Raw genomic sequence first — 16,283 nt, 5'->3', positions numbered from 1 at the left:
CCACAAATTACTTTACCAAGTGGACAAAGGCAATTACATTACAAAATGCTACTGATAATTCAATTGTTGAATTCTTAGATGGACTTGTTACAAGGTTTTGTGCTCCTTCCACCATAATTTCACACAATGCAAAATCATTTGTAGGAGCTTAGATTTGTGCATGGGTAGTTGATCATGGAATTTACTTGAGCACTTCTTCCAATTGCTACCCCAAGGTAATGGCTTGGTTGAGTCATCCAATAAGAATTTGATTAGAATAATCAAGAGGACTATTGAAGATAATCAAAGGTGTTGGCATTAGAAATTGAGAACTACCTTTTGGGCTAATAAAATAACACCTAAAAGGGCTATTGGGAACTCTTCTTTCATGTTAGTTTATGGCAAAGAAGCTAGGCTTCCTATTTCATTGGAGTTTCCTACTCTTGAGCTGGCTCATCAGTTGCAACTAATTGAAAATGATGCTATGTCTATAAGAATGATATAATTGATAGAGCTAGAAGAGAAGAGGCATCAATCAATATAGACCTTAGAAATACATCAGCAACAGATGAAGAACTTTGATAAGAAAGCTAAGGTCAAAAATTTCAAGGAAGGTGATCTTGTTCTCAAATGGGACATAGATTGAGAAAAAGTAGAGAGATGCTCAAAATTTGATGCCTTATGGAGTGGTCCCTATGTAGTCATCAGTTACAAGTGAGCCAATGCTTTCTAGTTAAGTAGGCCTAATGGTGAAATATTTTGTATTCCAGTCAATGGAATATACCTCAAGCCCTCTTTCTGATAGGAATAAATGTTCATTTATATAGTTAGTTTTCTTCCTGTTCTTTCCTATTTTTTCCAAGAAGTGTCGAGCACATGTTTTTTTTTTTGTAGCAGAGAGTTTTGGTTCCATTTTTGTAGAGTTGCAGAGATAGGAAGGTTCATTTTATTATTTGGGATGCGACAGAGGTGGTAAAATGTTCTTAAATTTGAAGACTCTATAGCCCAATGGATTTTCAATAGTCACTAGTCTTATGCCAAGTAGGCTTGCATCCCCTCCGAGTCGCCAGAAATGTCAACAAAAAATGCCTTCCCACCAAAAAAATGATTTAAAATGTTGAGCCATCTAAGGGTCATACTTTTTAAATGTTCAAATGATCAAAAGTTTCACAAGGATCTATTTTAAACTTTGGTCATGTCTTTACCTAAGTCTCACAACTTTATTTCATGTATGTCTTAGAACATTTCAAGTTGAGACTGTGTGATTCGCATAGTCATAGTGGGTTAGGTGCTAACTTAGGTCAAGGTGGTAAAGGCGTGATTTCTTGTCTTCCCATCATCATAGAGTTAGTTGATTCAACCAAAGCCAGGGTCTCAATGGGGTGACTGCAATGTTTTCACCTAGTCACAAGATGAGTTTAGCATACTATGATTTAAGTCTCGATAGTGTAGTAAGGGAAAAATCTTCAGTGTTTCAAGGATGCATTTTGCACCGTTAGATCTTTTAGATCTATAGCAAGCACACTATCACAGCATGTAGGAGTGAAGCTATGGTTAGATTTGCGATCAAGCGATTTCTTTGTTTCGCTTGGTCGTAAGGTTAGAAGGTGAAATTTGGGTTAGAGTGGTGATGGTGCAAATATGGTCATGATCTTAGTCTTCGCAAGGTTGCGATGATTAATGAAAGATATCAAGGGTAGGCTACAAAGCAATGATAACCAATTGGTCATGATTTTGCAAGCAAGAACTATTATTGAAGAAGATGGTGGCAAAGCTGTGATCACATGCAGTCAAACATAAGATATAAGGTTGAATGTTGGTAGAGTGGTAGAATGGTAAAATATGTTTGGTCCACATGGCAAGGCTTGATGGTTGACTCCAATTGACCAAATAACACAACTCATTTGGTGCACTCATGACAATAGAAGCAGCTCCTTGATGATGAATATGATCTTTTTCAATCTCTTGCAACCACTTTCATCATTCCCCAGTTTTGATAAATGAAAAGGAACACTCCATTGCTGCTTGTTGATCCATCTATTCAATCAAAGATTAATGTTCACCATTCTTGTCCTCTTAGAGATTGTTTGGTGGATAAGTGATCTTCTCGCATTTGGATTTGTGTGGTGATTAGATCTTTTCCAGATTTGCAATAATTATTCTCTGCAATTTTGAATGTGGTTGTTGAGTTTTATCTTAGGGTGGAAGCTATCTAGGTTATGCTTACACTATAAAAGCATATTTTATAATCTTTCTTAGGGTCGGATCTTCTCTGTTTCTCTACTATTGCCTTGACATACTACTATAAATTCCCTCTTTTGCCTCTAAATTATATGACATCCTATCTTATCTCCTTTAGCCATCGATGTACTGTGCAAGTTTTATTTGAGTCTCTTTGATGTACTATGTATATCTATAACCTACATTTTGATATCTCTTTTGGCTTATGAATGATAAGAAGTGAATCTCTTTTTTCTCATATCATTCATTTGGTTTTTGATCTGTGTGGCCAATGGATTAAAGCAAGTCTGAATCTATATATCTTTGGGTTGTCATGATAATTGCAATGTGCATGTATGGGCAGAGATTGGTTTGAACATCCTATTTTGGTGCATCACCTACTTAGAATAGATTAGGTAGTTTGTTTCTATGCTTTCCTCCTCCCTTTTCCTCTCCAAGTGTAGTCTAGGTGCATCTTGATAACAAAGGAAGCCAACCTTCTCTAGAGACTTAACCTCATTATTCAAGTCCCACAACTTGGAGGTTGTTTCCATGTTTCACAAGGTTGTCCTTAGGTGAAATCTTTGGACCAGGGTGCAAACTTTTGTGACAACAAAAACCTTGCAACAATTCTAATTGCATGTGCAATATCAGGTTTACTATGCACATCATGCTATAACTTCCCAATCATTGATCTATATTGTGTCTCATTCACCTTAGTAGTAGTATAATACTTAGATAATTTATATCTAATCACCATAGGTGTACTGATTGGCCTTGACTCATCCATACCAAATATCTTCAATATTTCCTTAACATACTTAGATTGAGTCACATATAAACCACCTTTTGTTTGATAAACTTGTAATCCAATGAAAAATTTGATCTCACCAAACATAAACATTTCAAACTCCTTACTCATTTGATTAGCAAATGATTTGCACAACAAATCATTACCACTAAATATGATATCATCCATAAATATTTCAACAATCAATACCATGTTTTTAGTTTCACTTTTCAAGTACAAATTACTATTTTCACTTGTTCTCACAAATCCAATCTTAATCAAGTATGAATGCAACCTTTCATACCATGCTCTTGGTGCTTTCTTCAGTTTCTATAATGCTTTGTTCAATTTGCAAACCAGGTCCTTCTGATCTGGCTCAACAAATCCTTTTGGTTATTCCATATAAACTTCTTCTTCAAGTATTCCATTAAAAAATGTTGACTTAACATCCATTAATGATTTGTTCAATTTGCAAACTAGGTGCTTCTGATCTAGCTCAACAAATCCTTCTGGTTGTTCTATATAAAATTCTTCTTCAAGTATTCCATTAAAAAATGTTGAATTGACATCCATTTGATATAACTCTATCTTCTTGTAGATGCATATGCTAACAAAGTTCTAACTCCTTCCAATCTAGAAATAGTTGCAAAGGTCTCACCATAATCAATTCCTTCATCTTGGGCATAACCTTTACAAACTAGTCTAGCCTTGTTCCTCACAACTTCACCATTTTCATTCACTTTGCTTCTAAAAATCCACTTTGTTCTAATTATATTTTTGTTAGTTGGTCTCAGTACTAGTGTCCATTTGTTGTTCTTCTCAATCTGATCAATCTTTTCATTCATAGCATCTATCCGATCTTCATTATCAAGTGTAGATTTCATAGTTCTTGGCTCAAAATTAATAATCAAACATGTAAAATCTTTCAACTTACTTCTTGTCATGATGCCACCACTTTTATCTCCAATGATTTGTTTAGGTGAATAGTTCCTTCTCACATACTTTGCTAGGGTAGGTTTTGTTCTTCAATTTCCAACATTATCTTCACTTAGTTGGGGCTTTGCATCTTACTTGGGTTGTTTTGTTTGTGGCTCAGGTAATGCAAGGTGTTTCTCAATAGCTTTCTGTCATTTCTTGGGCATTACACCATAAACATCTTCATATTCATAGACAATTTTTTTGCAATCACCAGGTTCCTTTTTGCTTTCCTCATCATTCTTGTCTGCAAACTCATCAATTCTCACATTTGCACTTTCAATCATTGCGTTAGTAGCCTTATTCAAATATTAATAGGCTTTCTTCACATTTATAGGGGTGAATCAATTATATCCAATTATCCTACATGCCTTTAAAAAACTTTAGTACCAATTCAAGCTTCATACACTTTCATATCAATAACTCAGTAAGCACATCCGACATCTCAAATCATACTTGTAAACTTTTTGCATCAAATTGTTATCTTACTATACCTTACTATACTTAGTATCAAAGTAATCATTTAGCTTATACCTGGTTGCAACATTAAACAAATAATATGAAAATAAACTTGCAACATAATAAGCATTCACCCATTTGGCACCGATATTTAACATGGAAACCCTATAAAGGGAAAAACCACTGGGGATCGACAACCCAAATAATTTCACTCTTCTAAAGTGAGATCTGGTAGGAGCCAACCTTGTTATAGGTTACATGCACATTTTTAGTGTGATATGGTTAGAGGATTTTAACTAAATATTGTCTAGACCTTATCACTCCTTGACATTTCTAAGGAGCGGTCTTCTCTAAGGAACTTACAAACATCACTAATGGTTGTTACCATATAGGATTTCAAAGAATTGTTAGGTCCACTCGGTCAAGAGATTTTATCTGCTATAATGGTAAGAAAGTAACAATGAATTGATCTGTTAGGTTTAACATTACTTTTCTTGGTCAAAGCTCTTCTCTGCTCTATCTTCTTCCTTCTAATATCTTTCTAGTTGATTTACACATTTACACTTCAACTTAACACTTCCTTTTCTTGACATTTCCACTTCTGTTCTGCTCGATTCACCTTATGTCTTCCTTTATCTTTAACAACATGATCAATAATACCAGTATCAACAACAAAAACAATCTTGTTCATCCCCTTAAATAGAAAACTTTTCCATTCCAGAGTCTTCTAGATTTTGTTGCTTAATCACGATTGTAGATCTCACATTCAATGAATCTAGACACTCAACAAATAGTTCCACCATGAACTTTGTGCTCATCTAAATTATGTCAAATCTCCTTCATAAGATCTCAATTACATTTCTCGAGCCTTAGATCTAATAACCAACTTTGACTTTATCCTTTGAACTTCTCAAACATTCTTAATTTTCATCAAATGTGGGCCTCTAATTAATCTTTTCCAAACTCGTTCTTCCTGTTCAAGCTCGATGATCATTACAACTTTACTCAAACAATACATCACTCGGTTAACACTAATGTTACTCGGTTAATAGTAAACTTTAACATTTCTTTGCCAAGTGCTCGGTGACAAATGTAGTAGCTTGGTTAATATTGTATTTCTTCATTCACTGATCAAACTGTCTTGCATATACATGATCTTCATCACTTAATTACAACATTACATGATTTTAGAGAAATCAAATCAACATTATACTATCACAGTCCAATTCATTCAGGTGCCCAATGAATAGCATACACTTATCAACTCTTTCATCATCACACATTCTTTAAATCCTCTTCATCAATAAAATGATATGTTAGTCTATTGAACTAGCACAATGTCTTACCAATAAAGGCTTGACATCAATGACAACATAACATCTGATATAACTCTTTTTCATACAATAACAACATTATTTGTTTGGGCTCTTTTACTCCAAAACTATAAATTCAAGCCTCTTCCTTCATTTCTTCTCTAACCACTATCTAAGAAACCCCACACACTCGAGTTTTCTTTTTATCCATTTAACTCTTGCTTACATATCTTTGAAGGCACCACTTTTATAATTTAGAAAAAGACTTAGGACTATGGAGATTTCTAGGGGAGTCTTTGTTTCATGTTTTTCATTTTGATGTTATTATGCTTATAGTTTTCATGTTGTTTCATTTATGTACTCTTGTTTTACTTATTTTCATAATATAGTTTGATTTTGCATAGATAGTAGGGATATGCATAGTTTCTTATTGAATATTTATGCAAGTTAGATTATAGACTATATACTTATATCAATAAATTTTTATCTAACTAATAAACAATATAATTATTTTATTTCTATACTATTTCATTAAAAAAATTAAATTATTTTCTATCACATTTTTCCTCATTAACTCTTATTGTTGTTTTTTATTCGGATTGAATTGTAAATAAAGTGAAATCCAATTCGAATTAGGAAGAAAAGTTAGTAGACAAAGATATTTGAATCGAAATTTTCAACTTTGATGCTTATCCTTGCATTTCGTTTCTCTTTCATAGATTCTTGTGATCTCTTATTTGGGCTATTGCCATTCTAGACACCCCTTGACATGATGAAAGTAAACATATAATAAATAAGGATCAAGCAATACATTGATCTAACATTTTTTTAACCAATCTCAATACATTAAAATCTAAAAAGATCAATTCAATTGATTGAACACAATTCTTGAAGGTGATGGTAAGTTCCCTCACTATACCATCTACTAAAATTTGAAGTATCAAAAAATATAATAAATTAAAGATACAATCAAGATCACCCTTAACAACTACTACAATCAAGATCAGACCAAAGCCAAGGTTAATTATTATTATTTGTTGTGATTGATTATTATGATTACTAGTTAAGCTTGATTAAATTCAAACCCAAGATCTATCAGATAAGGTCACAATTTACCATTGTATTATAGGCTGTTGCCTACAAATCAAACTCACAATTCTTGACACTTACCAAAATTAGGGCATAAAGGAAATTTACAAACTAAATAGTCTACAATTGTGGACTCTTACCTAAAAATTATTAACCTAAAAGACTCGTAGACTCCTCACTTGCCCAATTGGGAAAAAATAAATATAAATTTGACATAAAATCCTTCATTTCTCTCTGCAAATTCCACAATTACACATATATAGAGGAATCAATTCCCCCATACAACGTCCAAGGCGATCGTAAAGTTGTTGCTTTTTGTCGTTGCTGGGCGAATCGGGCAGATTTGGAGGTACGTTACCTTTTAAATCAATATGTGGAGGAAGTCGGCATCTTTTGTGATGGACAATGCGTTAGAGCAGCAGAAAGACATTCGGAAAGTAGCAGGCATAGAGGGAGAGATGAACAAATATTATGAGACTCGGGCAGGGCACCACTCCGCCGTCACTCCGGACTGGCTGGCACAGGCACAGGCGGCGCTTCCACACGGCAATTCAGAAGAACTCGACAGGGCAGCTCATGACGAATCTGCTAAATCCTTTGACGTTATAGCTGAATTCAATCACTGGAGAAAGAAACCCCATTTGGCGGAAGCGGTGGCCGCCATCATGGCCTTAGCTGCTGTTATCAAGCGCAGCCAGGCCTCAACCATGATGGAGCTTGAAATCGAGCTCAAGAACGCCTCCGACACTCTTAAAGTAAGTTACCCCATCTCTATTTCTCGCAATTCTATTTGATATTTAAAATGCGTTTCCTTCAATTTTGCTTACACAGTGGAGTAAAATATGGAGTTGATCTGGATGGATAATGACTGTAAACGGTCAGCTGCTAAAGCAATTTAGTGCATTTGGTTCGCTTTCTTGCCTTCATCTTACATTCGGAACGATCTTATTAATGCTGTTATATCCTTTGGAATCCATCTTAAGCCCTAAAGTTCAGCATACGCTAAAAATAACCCATCCACTCACTACAAGTCTCTCACCCTATTTTTGACAGGGTATTTTTTCATTCAATTGGTTTACTTGTAAAGAAATTTGAAAACACAATTCACCATATAGTAAAAAAGGCTATTTTTAAAGTCCAGTGGGTTTACATTTTGCCAAATTTGCATAAGAAGCATTCATCAAATGGGAAAAAAATTATCAGCTTAAGTGCTAATAAGTAAGTTGTTTCTTCCTTTTTGCTTATGTTTATCCCTATCGATCCATAAACCTACAGATCACCAGTTATTGATTTCTATTTGTCAACTCCATGAAACACCTTCAACACTTTTGATTTATTATGTAGAAGGGTTAAAAAATCAGCCTATCATTTTGAAATCTTCTGTATCCACCTAAGGAAACAATAAACACTAGTGAACGGTGCAAAGTAAATCATCAAAAGGATTGAGACACAAGGTTTAACCTGGAGAAATTATCAAAAGAGAAGAAAACTTCTGAAAGATTGGGCTTCTGTTCTTTAGGCCACTATCTTCCAATCTATTGCAAGTGTATGCAATGATTCTAGGGTGAAAATGAACTTTCACATCAATTGCAACTAGCTCCAGGCACCTGCAAATGGTTCTGCACCATAGAAACATTGTTCTTTCTCTCCCAACAGTCAAAATTTGAACCAAAATAGGTTTGAAGGAGGACTGATCTCAACACACCATGTTTGAGGTTTTCTTATGCCTCCCCACACCCTTCCTTTTATTCCAAATGAGGATCTAACGCTGAGAAAACAAATAAATGTCAAAAGCTTTCATCTTTCCCAGTTTGGTTGAAATTGCGACAAAACTGTGACAAATTCTAAATGTTAATTCTGTGACTGCAAGGTGGTAACAAAATTGCTGGGGCACTCGTGAAATCACCACTTGGAATGTTCCAGACTCAGTTATTGTCTCAAATCTGATTTGGGTTTTCAATTCTTGATATCATTTGCTTCTTTGCATTGCAAAATAACAACATGCAAATGTGCAACCAAACATACAGAAATGATATAGATTCCCAAGAATTTAAGCAATTGCAAACATATATCCATCACTGAAATAACCTAACTAGCAGTTCTTCAGAGAAATGTAAATTTTTCATGGAATTATAACAAACTGATTCAAACACACAAGCTATAGGAAAATTCAAACCTTATGCAAGTATCTTTGAGTTACCCTTTCTTTGAATTGAACTTGCTTACATTAGACTACTAGAAATGCTTCACCAGAAAACACCATCTAGTTCTGATCACCGAATTTGGAGTTTGACAAAAGGCATACTAGATCACTGTGCTTTGACAAAAGGCATACTAGATCACTGTGCTCATAAAATCTGAATTATTGAGCTTCAAGAATTGTCTGTAGTTACCAGGGGTCTGCATGTATATTCTTCGATTAATTCTGCGATTACAATACCAGAGGTTGGCATAAGAGTTCAGATCAGATGAGCCTTGTGTGCTTGCAGATTGCCCATAAAACCCTTGATTGCTTTCAGAACAACTATATTCCATGGCTTGCTGCTAGTGTTTCTTAACTTGGTGTGCTGGTAAAATAATCATCAATCAATACTTTGTGCTGGGTTGCGTTCAGAACAGCTGCTGCTACAGGGGTTTCATCCCATAGCAGGGATACAAATTGTAGAGAGAAAAGATAACAAAGTCATAAGTTTGGCATGTATTCTTTTCTCTCATCGAACTCCTTATAAATTATTCTCTTTATCAAAAAAGTTGTACCCCCTCATGAAATCATTGATTTTAGGCATCTTGACATAGGCACTAAGATTACCATTAATTTTTCTAAAATATCCTTTGATGAATATATTGCCTAGTAAAATCATTTGCAACTTAAAATGGTCTCCTTTATTAATGACTAAAAAATAGGAACTTAAGTCATAATGAATAATTAAATGTTTCATAACTCAACTTTAGCTTTTTGGGCTAATGTCTTAATTATTCACTCATTAGTTACTTGGCCCAAATTGGGAACATCACACCTCTTGCCGAAAACTAGCGGATTTGTCACCATTGAATTTTCTCACAATCAGGAATATTTGATCCCTTGCTTCAAGACTTCCCCGAGATGTTTTCAATCACCCCAAGACTGACTCTGACCCAAGACTAAACTTTATTGTATTTCATGCCCCTGCCAATTGCTGTTATTCATAGCATACAGAGTTGCCCATTTCCAGTAACTAGGCTATTACAAGGTGGCACTAGTTTTCATACTAGTGATTTAAAACAAAGAAGTTAAGTAAAAATTAAAACTACAAGCAAATTTTCATGAACATGGATACAGATGAGGATATGCATACTGTATCGATTATGGATTCAACCATTTTTGAAGGTCACCAATATGGATACAGCTGGATATGACTTTAATAAAAAACCCATACCAATATAACACAATTATCTAAGTTATTAGAGGAGATTTTCAATACTTTTAAAGTAATATAGACACATAATTGCTACAGACATTGATGGAAATATTGTCATTGATGTCAAAGGAGTTGGTGAGCATGAACAAAACTATAAGCATCGTCAATGTCAAAGGGACAAAGGACAGAGACATTTCTGGAAGAGATAAGTAAAGCAAAGCACGGCACTTGGAAAAGACTTAATAGCATTGAGTTTAGGGACATGATTAATATGTAATCTATGGTGGAAGATAGCCAAAATGATGAAGTTATATAATAAAGTCATTAGAGATGAAGTCAGCACATGTAACTATATACAAAGAGATATACTATATGATTAGCAACAATGCAGAGAAGCAACATTTATAGAAAAGCATATTTTAATATGATAACAAAGTCCATCGAACAAGCAAACAACATATCCAACTAAGATAATTGGGCAGCAATTCAAAGAAACTTAAGTGATGAGATGGTTTGAAGATGACAACAAAGAAGTTTATGTAAAAAGTCAGCAGCTAGTGTGTACAGCAAACAAAGAATTAAAGTTTAGTAAGTCGCCAGAATCCAAATAAAGAATGCAACATCTAAGACACGTATGCTTCCAGAATGTATGAAAGAAATCAGATTTAGAGACGGGTCAATAATTGAACTTTTGAAGATGTATATGTAGAAGAAGCAACAATATCAAAATATTCAGATAATATTTGTGCAAACAGAAAATAATTATCATCAAGCTGTGAATCAATATGGAAAAGATAGCAATGATATGAGTCATAACGAATGATATGCCAGCAATGATTCATTCTCTATTAGCTCGATTTAGAGTCAATGAAATAATCAATAAATAATGAAATTCAGATGCCGGCCAGTTTGGTAAAAGAAATAAAGAGTATTATACATTTGCATATTCAGCAACAGAGCGACTATATACTATGCCAAAAGCCCTGTCAAAGACACCAGAGATCAATGATATTATGCAAAGACCATATATGCATAAAAAGAACAAGTACTGTGGATTAAATCTGGGCATAGCCGAGATAATATATCTTGTCCAGTCAGTGATGAGTCACGGTGGAGTCAGAAGCAGTGATAGCAATGAGGACAATATACTATGTATATAGTGACTGTATGTGACTGTACAAATTTAAAATGCCACATGATGTTCACGGCATTTCAAAAAGACACCCAGCAACTACCATGTTTTCGAGTTTTATTTTAAGACAAAAATATTTGCAGCTGTCTAATACTTATGAAAAGAAAGAAGTCACCATGTAGAGATCCCGATAATCATAAAGTTAAGCAATGCATATTCAGCAGCCACTGTGGAGGTTTACGGCAAGGAAAAAACAAAGTTGGGCATAGTATGACACAAATGGTCAGATCAATACACAGATGGCATAAAGAGCTCCAAGTCAGCAATATAGGGATGAATGGATGCAGTGTTCAGGTTTATTAGAGGGACAGATGTGTTTATGAATAAGGGTCTGCCTAAGCCAAAGATGCCGTCAGATTTTAGAACCTTGGTCAGTATGGAATCATGGAAAATAATGATAAAATTTAAGGGATTTAGAAGATACAGGAGCTGTCAGTTCAGACAAGCGAATAAATTATTAAGACATTTGTTAATATGTTTGATGCATTTGAAAGTATGTGGAAGTGATTATTAAATCATGAAGAGAGTGATTTTGTTAAATAAATAAACAGACATTTAAATGTTTAATGAAGAGACACGTTCATTAATAAGACACGTCTCTTATACCTGAAGATATAAAAAGAGTATGTCATTTGCAAAACAAGGGTGTGTTGGCAAATTAAAAAAAGGGAAGAATGAAATAAAGTGCAGATGTGTAATGATTAGAAGAAGAGTGAGTTAAAGAGTGGAGAACATAAAGAAGAATAGGAAATGGGAGAATTATTGTGTATATGGATATGGAGAGTTTGATGAACTAAGGATTACATAAGGTTTGGTGGAAAAATTATAAAGTTATCAAGTATAACTATGAAAGAATAAATTGTGCAAATTATAGAAAGAACCATTGATGTAAAAACCGCTTGAGGAGATTAATCGCCTATGCCTGAAAAAGTTTAATCGGGAAAATTCGGGAAAAAATCGGGGAAAAAATCGGGAACTAAAAAACCACTAAATTTTAATTAAAAAATGCGATTTTTTTACAGAATTCAATGTTTTTTTTGCATCTAATGACTTAATTACTAACAATACATAAGAAACAATCATGTTTAGATATATATCAATGCAAAAAGAGTTATTAATCGGTAAATTACTAACAAGTAAGTAGTGACAAGTTGTAAATTACTAACAACTAACAAGTTCACAACACATGAGAAGTATTCTCATAAATAAAGTGTCAAATGTAAAGAGTTCAAATAAGCACATCAACATGACTACAAATAAGTACAAATGTCAAATACAGGACTACATCTTCCTCTTCCCAGTCGCTTTACTAGCGAGTGCGGGAGAGGGTAAAGCTCTAGAACTAGAACCCCATAGGGTTTGTGCCCGTGTCTATGTCTGTGCCAATGCAGGAGATGGTGTAGCTATAGAACTAGATGTCGGTAGCTCCACATTCGTTGCGCGCAAGATGTCAAGGTCCTCTGCAGTAAGCTCAATGTCATCATCCTCATCATCGCCCTCCTCGATGTCATCCAAATCGATGTCATATCCAGCTCCACCCCCTTCCTCCTCTGCAGCCTCCTCCGCGGCCTCCCTCTCCAAGTTGGAGATGTCCTCCTGTGTAAATAAGGGAGCCTGCTCCTGTGCTGTCCAATCATAATAAGGATCTATCTCATCCAAATCGATTGGCCCAGGAGGATCTTGTTGTGCCTTTTTCATGCGCAATTTAAGATTATATTGCACATAGACCATGTCATTCATCCTCTTTTGGGACAACCTGTTTCTCTTTTTTGTGTGGATGGCCTCAAACAAACTCCAGTTGCGCTCACAATGTGATGTGCTGCAAGGCTGTGATAGGATTTTGAGAGCAAATTTTGCAAGATTTGGAGTGCTTGCACCCCAAGTGGTCCACCAAGCCACTGCATCACAAAAATTGTACAAGTTAGAAAATACTAATAGACAACAAAAAGTGAAACATAAATGTTAATTTAGCATTTGAGATTTAGAAGTTTGCAAATGTATTACTTGGGGTTTGTGTAAGCGTTGCTCTCTTGCAGAGAGAAGTGGAGAACACCTTGCCCCCTGCTGAAGTGAAGATCTCCTGCTCAACGATGATTTTATCTCTTGTTTCCTCGCTGGTTACCATCTTTTCGACGCACTCACTTAGGCCTCTAATGACGTCTCCATCAGGATCTGCATATGTACCATCAGCCCTAAAACCAAAAACCAAAAACAAATAAGTCTTGCAATTTTAGTACACACCCAACACCCTATGAAAGCAAAATGAACTCAAGTCTTCGTTAACTTAAATTTGAGTAAGAATGAGCTTACGATATACCTAAAACGTGGGTTGAGGAAATATCTTGCTGCATGAATGGGTTGGTGGAGCTGATTATTCCACCTTCTATCAATGATCTGCCAAATGGGTTCATATTTGATGCTTTCCCCCTTGTAGTAATTTTTGACAGATTCTTTGGCCTTGTCCATGGCCTCATATAGTTCACCCATTGGCATTTGGTCTCCATCGACCGAACGCAGAACTCTGACTAAAGGCTCAGACACCTGCAATATAAATTTGAAATTAGTTGACAAGTTACAAAATTATAATTTACTTGAGTTACAAACTTAGTATGTTATAAAGTTGTAAAGTGTAAACTAAAAGTTAAAGTTTTGTAGTTACCTTTACTATTTCATCAGCCTTATCTTCAAAATATTTATCAAACACAATCAGCACAACATTCTCTCCTTCACTCTTCTTTGAAAATGTGGAAGCAAGCCATTTTTTGGAAACAAACATTTGCTTCAAAGAAGCCAAATTATCGAGAATGCTTTGCAATGTCAAAAAAATCGTTGCAAACCTTGTGACAGCAGGCCTGACAATTTCTTTGCCATCAGTGTGCTCTCTCATCAGGTTAAGGACCCATGGGTGATTGTATATGTATTTTGTCACCCGCCTTGCATCCTCCACAATTGGAGTGACCCACTCAAGTTTGCCCATGTCCTCTCCTCTAAAAGAAGGTCAAGGACATGTGCTGCACACGGGGTCCAAGAGAGAGTGGGGTGCCTTTGCTGTAGGAATTTTCCTGTCAATTGTAAAAGCAAATACTAATTAGTTTCCAACTTTTCAAAAATATCAAACTATTAAAAATTCTTGTTGTGAAATTCACAATGCACATGCAACATAAAATTACGGTTTACCTGCTGATACATATGCAGCAGCATTGTCTGTGATGATTTGCACCACATTTTCAATGCCAATCTCTAAGACCATGTTCTCCAACATCAATGCCAATGTCTGAGCATTTTTTACCTTGTTGGAGGCCTCGATTGATTTCAGGAACACCACATTATCATTACAGCAGGCCAAAAAATTAATTATGGTCCTGCTCTTCCCATCCCTCCACCCGTCAAAAAGAATGGTGCAACCAAATTTTGTCCATTCTTGTTTCTGTTCCTCAACAAATGCTTTGGCCCTCTCAACAACATTTCCAATAAGCCTACAAAAACAAAATTTAGTTATGTCTTAGATTCTTAGTAATTTAAAATTGATTTAGACTTTAGTAATCAACATTCTAATTTCTAGATAAATTAATTAAAATTTAGAACTAAGTAAAAAGTTAAAAATTAAAAGGAAATCGAGTGTAATAAAATTATTCGCTTACCTGCCACCCAACACAAAATGAGAAGGGGACTTGTACCCCTTTCTTGCAACTGTCAACCTTGTGGCCAAAGCCTCCCAATAGGGACTGTCAACAACACTAATAGGAAGGTTGTTGAAAACCCAAAAATCTGCTAGTGCATTGTCCAACTGGTCATGGACCTCCTTATTCCATCTAGTGGCCTCTAATGAAGGTTGTGCACCAGGTGTGTGCCTCGGCACAAAATAGCTCCCTATCCCAGAAGCACCTGCTGATCTTGATGGTGTGGAAGTGCTAGGAGGTGTAGGAGTGGGAGTGGGAGTGAAACTCGTCAAAGAAAAACCACCCTTTTTGCGGACACGCGACCCACGATAAGAGCCGGCCATGCTCTCAATAGCTGCCTCCTCCTCCTGAACATCAACGAAACTACCCTGGGTCTCTGCTATGGCTGCCTTGACATGCAATTTATTCCGCTCTCTTTGCAATTTTTTTGCTCTCTAGCTGCGAGCAAGGCATTTGCAAACCTTTTTATTTCTTCTGTTGTACTCTTACAAGGATTCGTATCATGTTTTGAGATCCTTGCGATGTGATATTTGAACCGGTAAATGCCCTCGGATATTACTTTTTCACATCGAATGCAAATCACTTTGGTTGGTTGATCGGGTGCTTCATAGGCATATTTCCATGCTTGATCTCTCGCATTCTTTGGCCTGGTGCCAATATAGCCTGAGGGGCATGGAGTCAATGGCCATTTGTCTGCCATTTAAAACTGCTGCGGGCTGCCTACACATACAAATTTAAAAAAAAAAAAAAACTATAAATAAATTATAACAAGATCAAAGTTAACAGTTAAACAAAGAATTCAAGCAACATTCCAATAACAACACCAATAAATTGAAATCCAAATAACATTCAAACAAACTATTTGCTAGGGTTCCAAATTTTTCGAAAAAGTGCAAATTTCTAGCATAAATTCGATCTAGAATGGAAAAAAATGCAAATGAATGCATTTAGTCTTGCTTACATTCATCAAATGCATTCCTAACTAATTAGGAATGTATTTTTATCCATTTACATGCAAGAAAAAAAAATACAATCTCTTGCAAAAATAAAAAACAAAGATTCAAATCACTTACCTAGTAACGAAGAAATCAAATCAAAAGGCCTCCAAATGCACTCGATTCCGCCTGTTTCTTGCCAAGAACTCCTCCTCTATCCTCTCCTCTCCAAAACGCCCTAAGCAATGTAAAA

At 35.4% G+C, this 16,283-nt stretch overlaps 1 protein-coding gene across 1 annotated transcript in view; it reads left to right on the top strand.

Moving 5' to 3' along the window:
- Positions 1-7,220: 7,220 nt before the first annotated feature.
- LOC149572526 (uncharacterized) overlaps positions 7,221-16,283 on the top strand; it is a 69,655-nt gene continuing 60,592 nt past the window's right edge. The window contains exon 1 of the mRNA XM_089813644.1: positions 7,221-7,580. Coding sequence (XP_089669770.1) covers positions 7,224-7,580 — 357 coding nt within the window. The 5' untranslated portion in view covers positions 7,221-7,223. The remainder of the gene's footprint in view (positions 7,581-16,283) is intronic.

This window comes from Cupressus sempervirens, chromosome 2, assembly GCF_028749045.1.
Source record: "Cupressus sempervirens isolate cs-2001-9-10 chromosome 2, ASM2874904v1, whole genome shotgun sequence".
Taxonomy (NCBI): Eukaryota; Viridiplantae; Streptophyta; class Pinopsida; order Cupressales; family Cupressaceae; genus Cupressus; species Cupressus sempervirens.
Note: the sequence above shows the minus strand (reverse complement) of the source record. Positions and strands in the feature narration are given on the sequence as shown.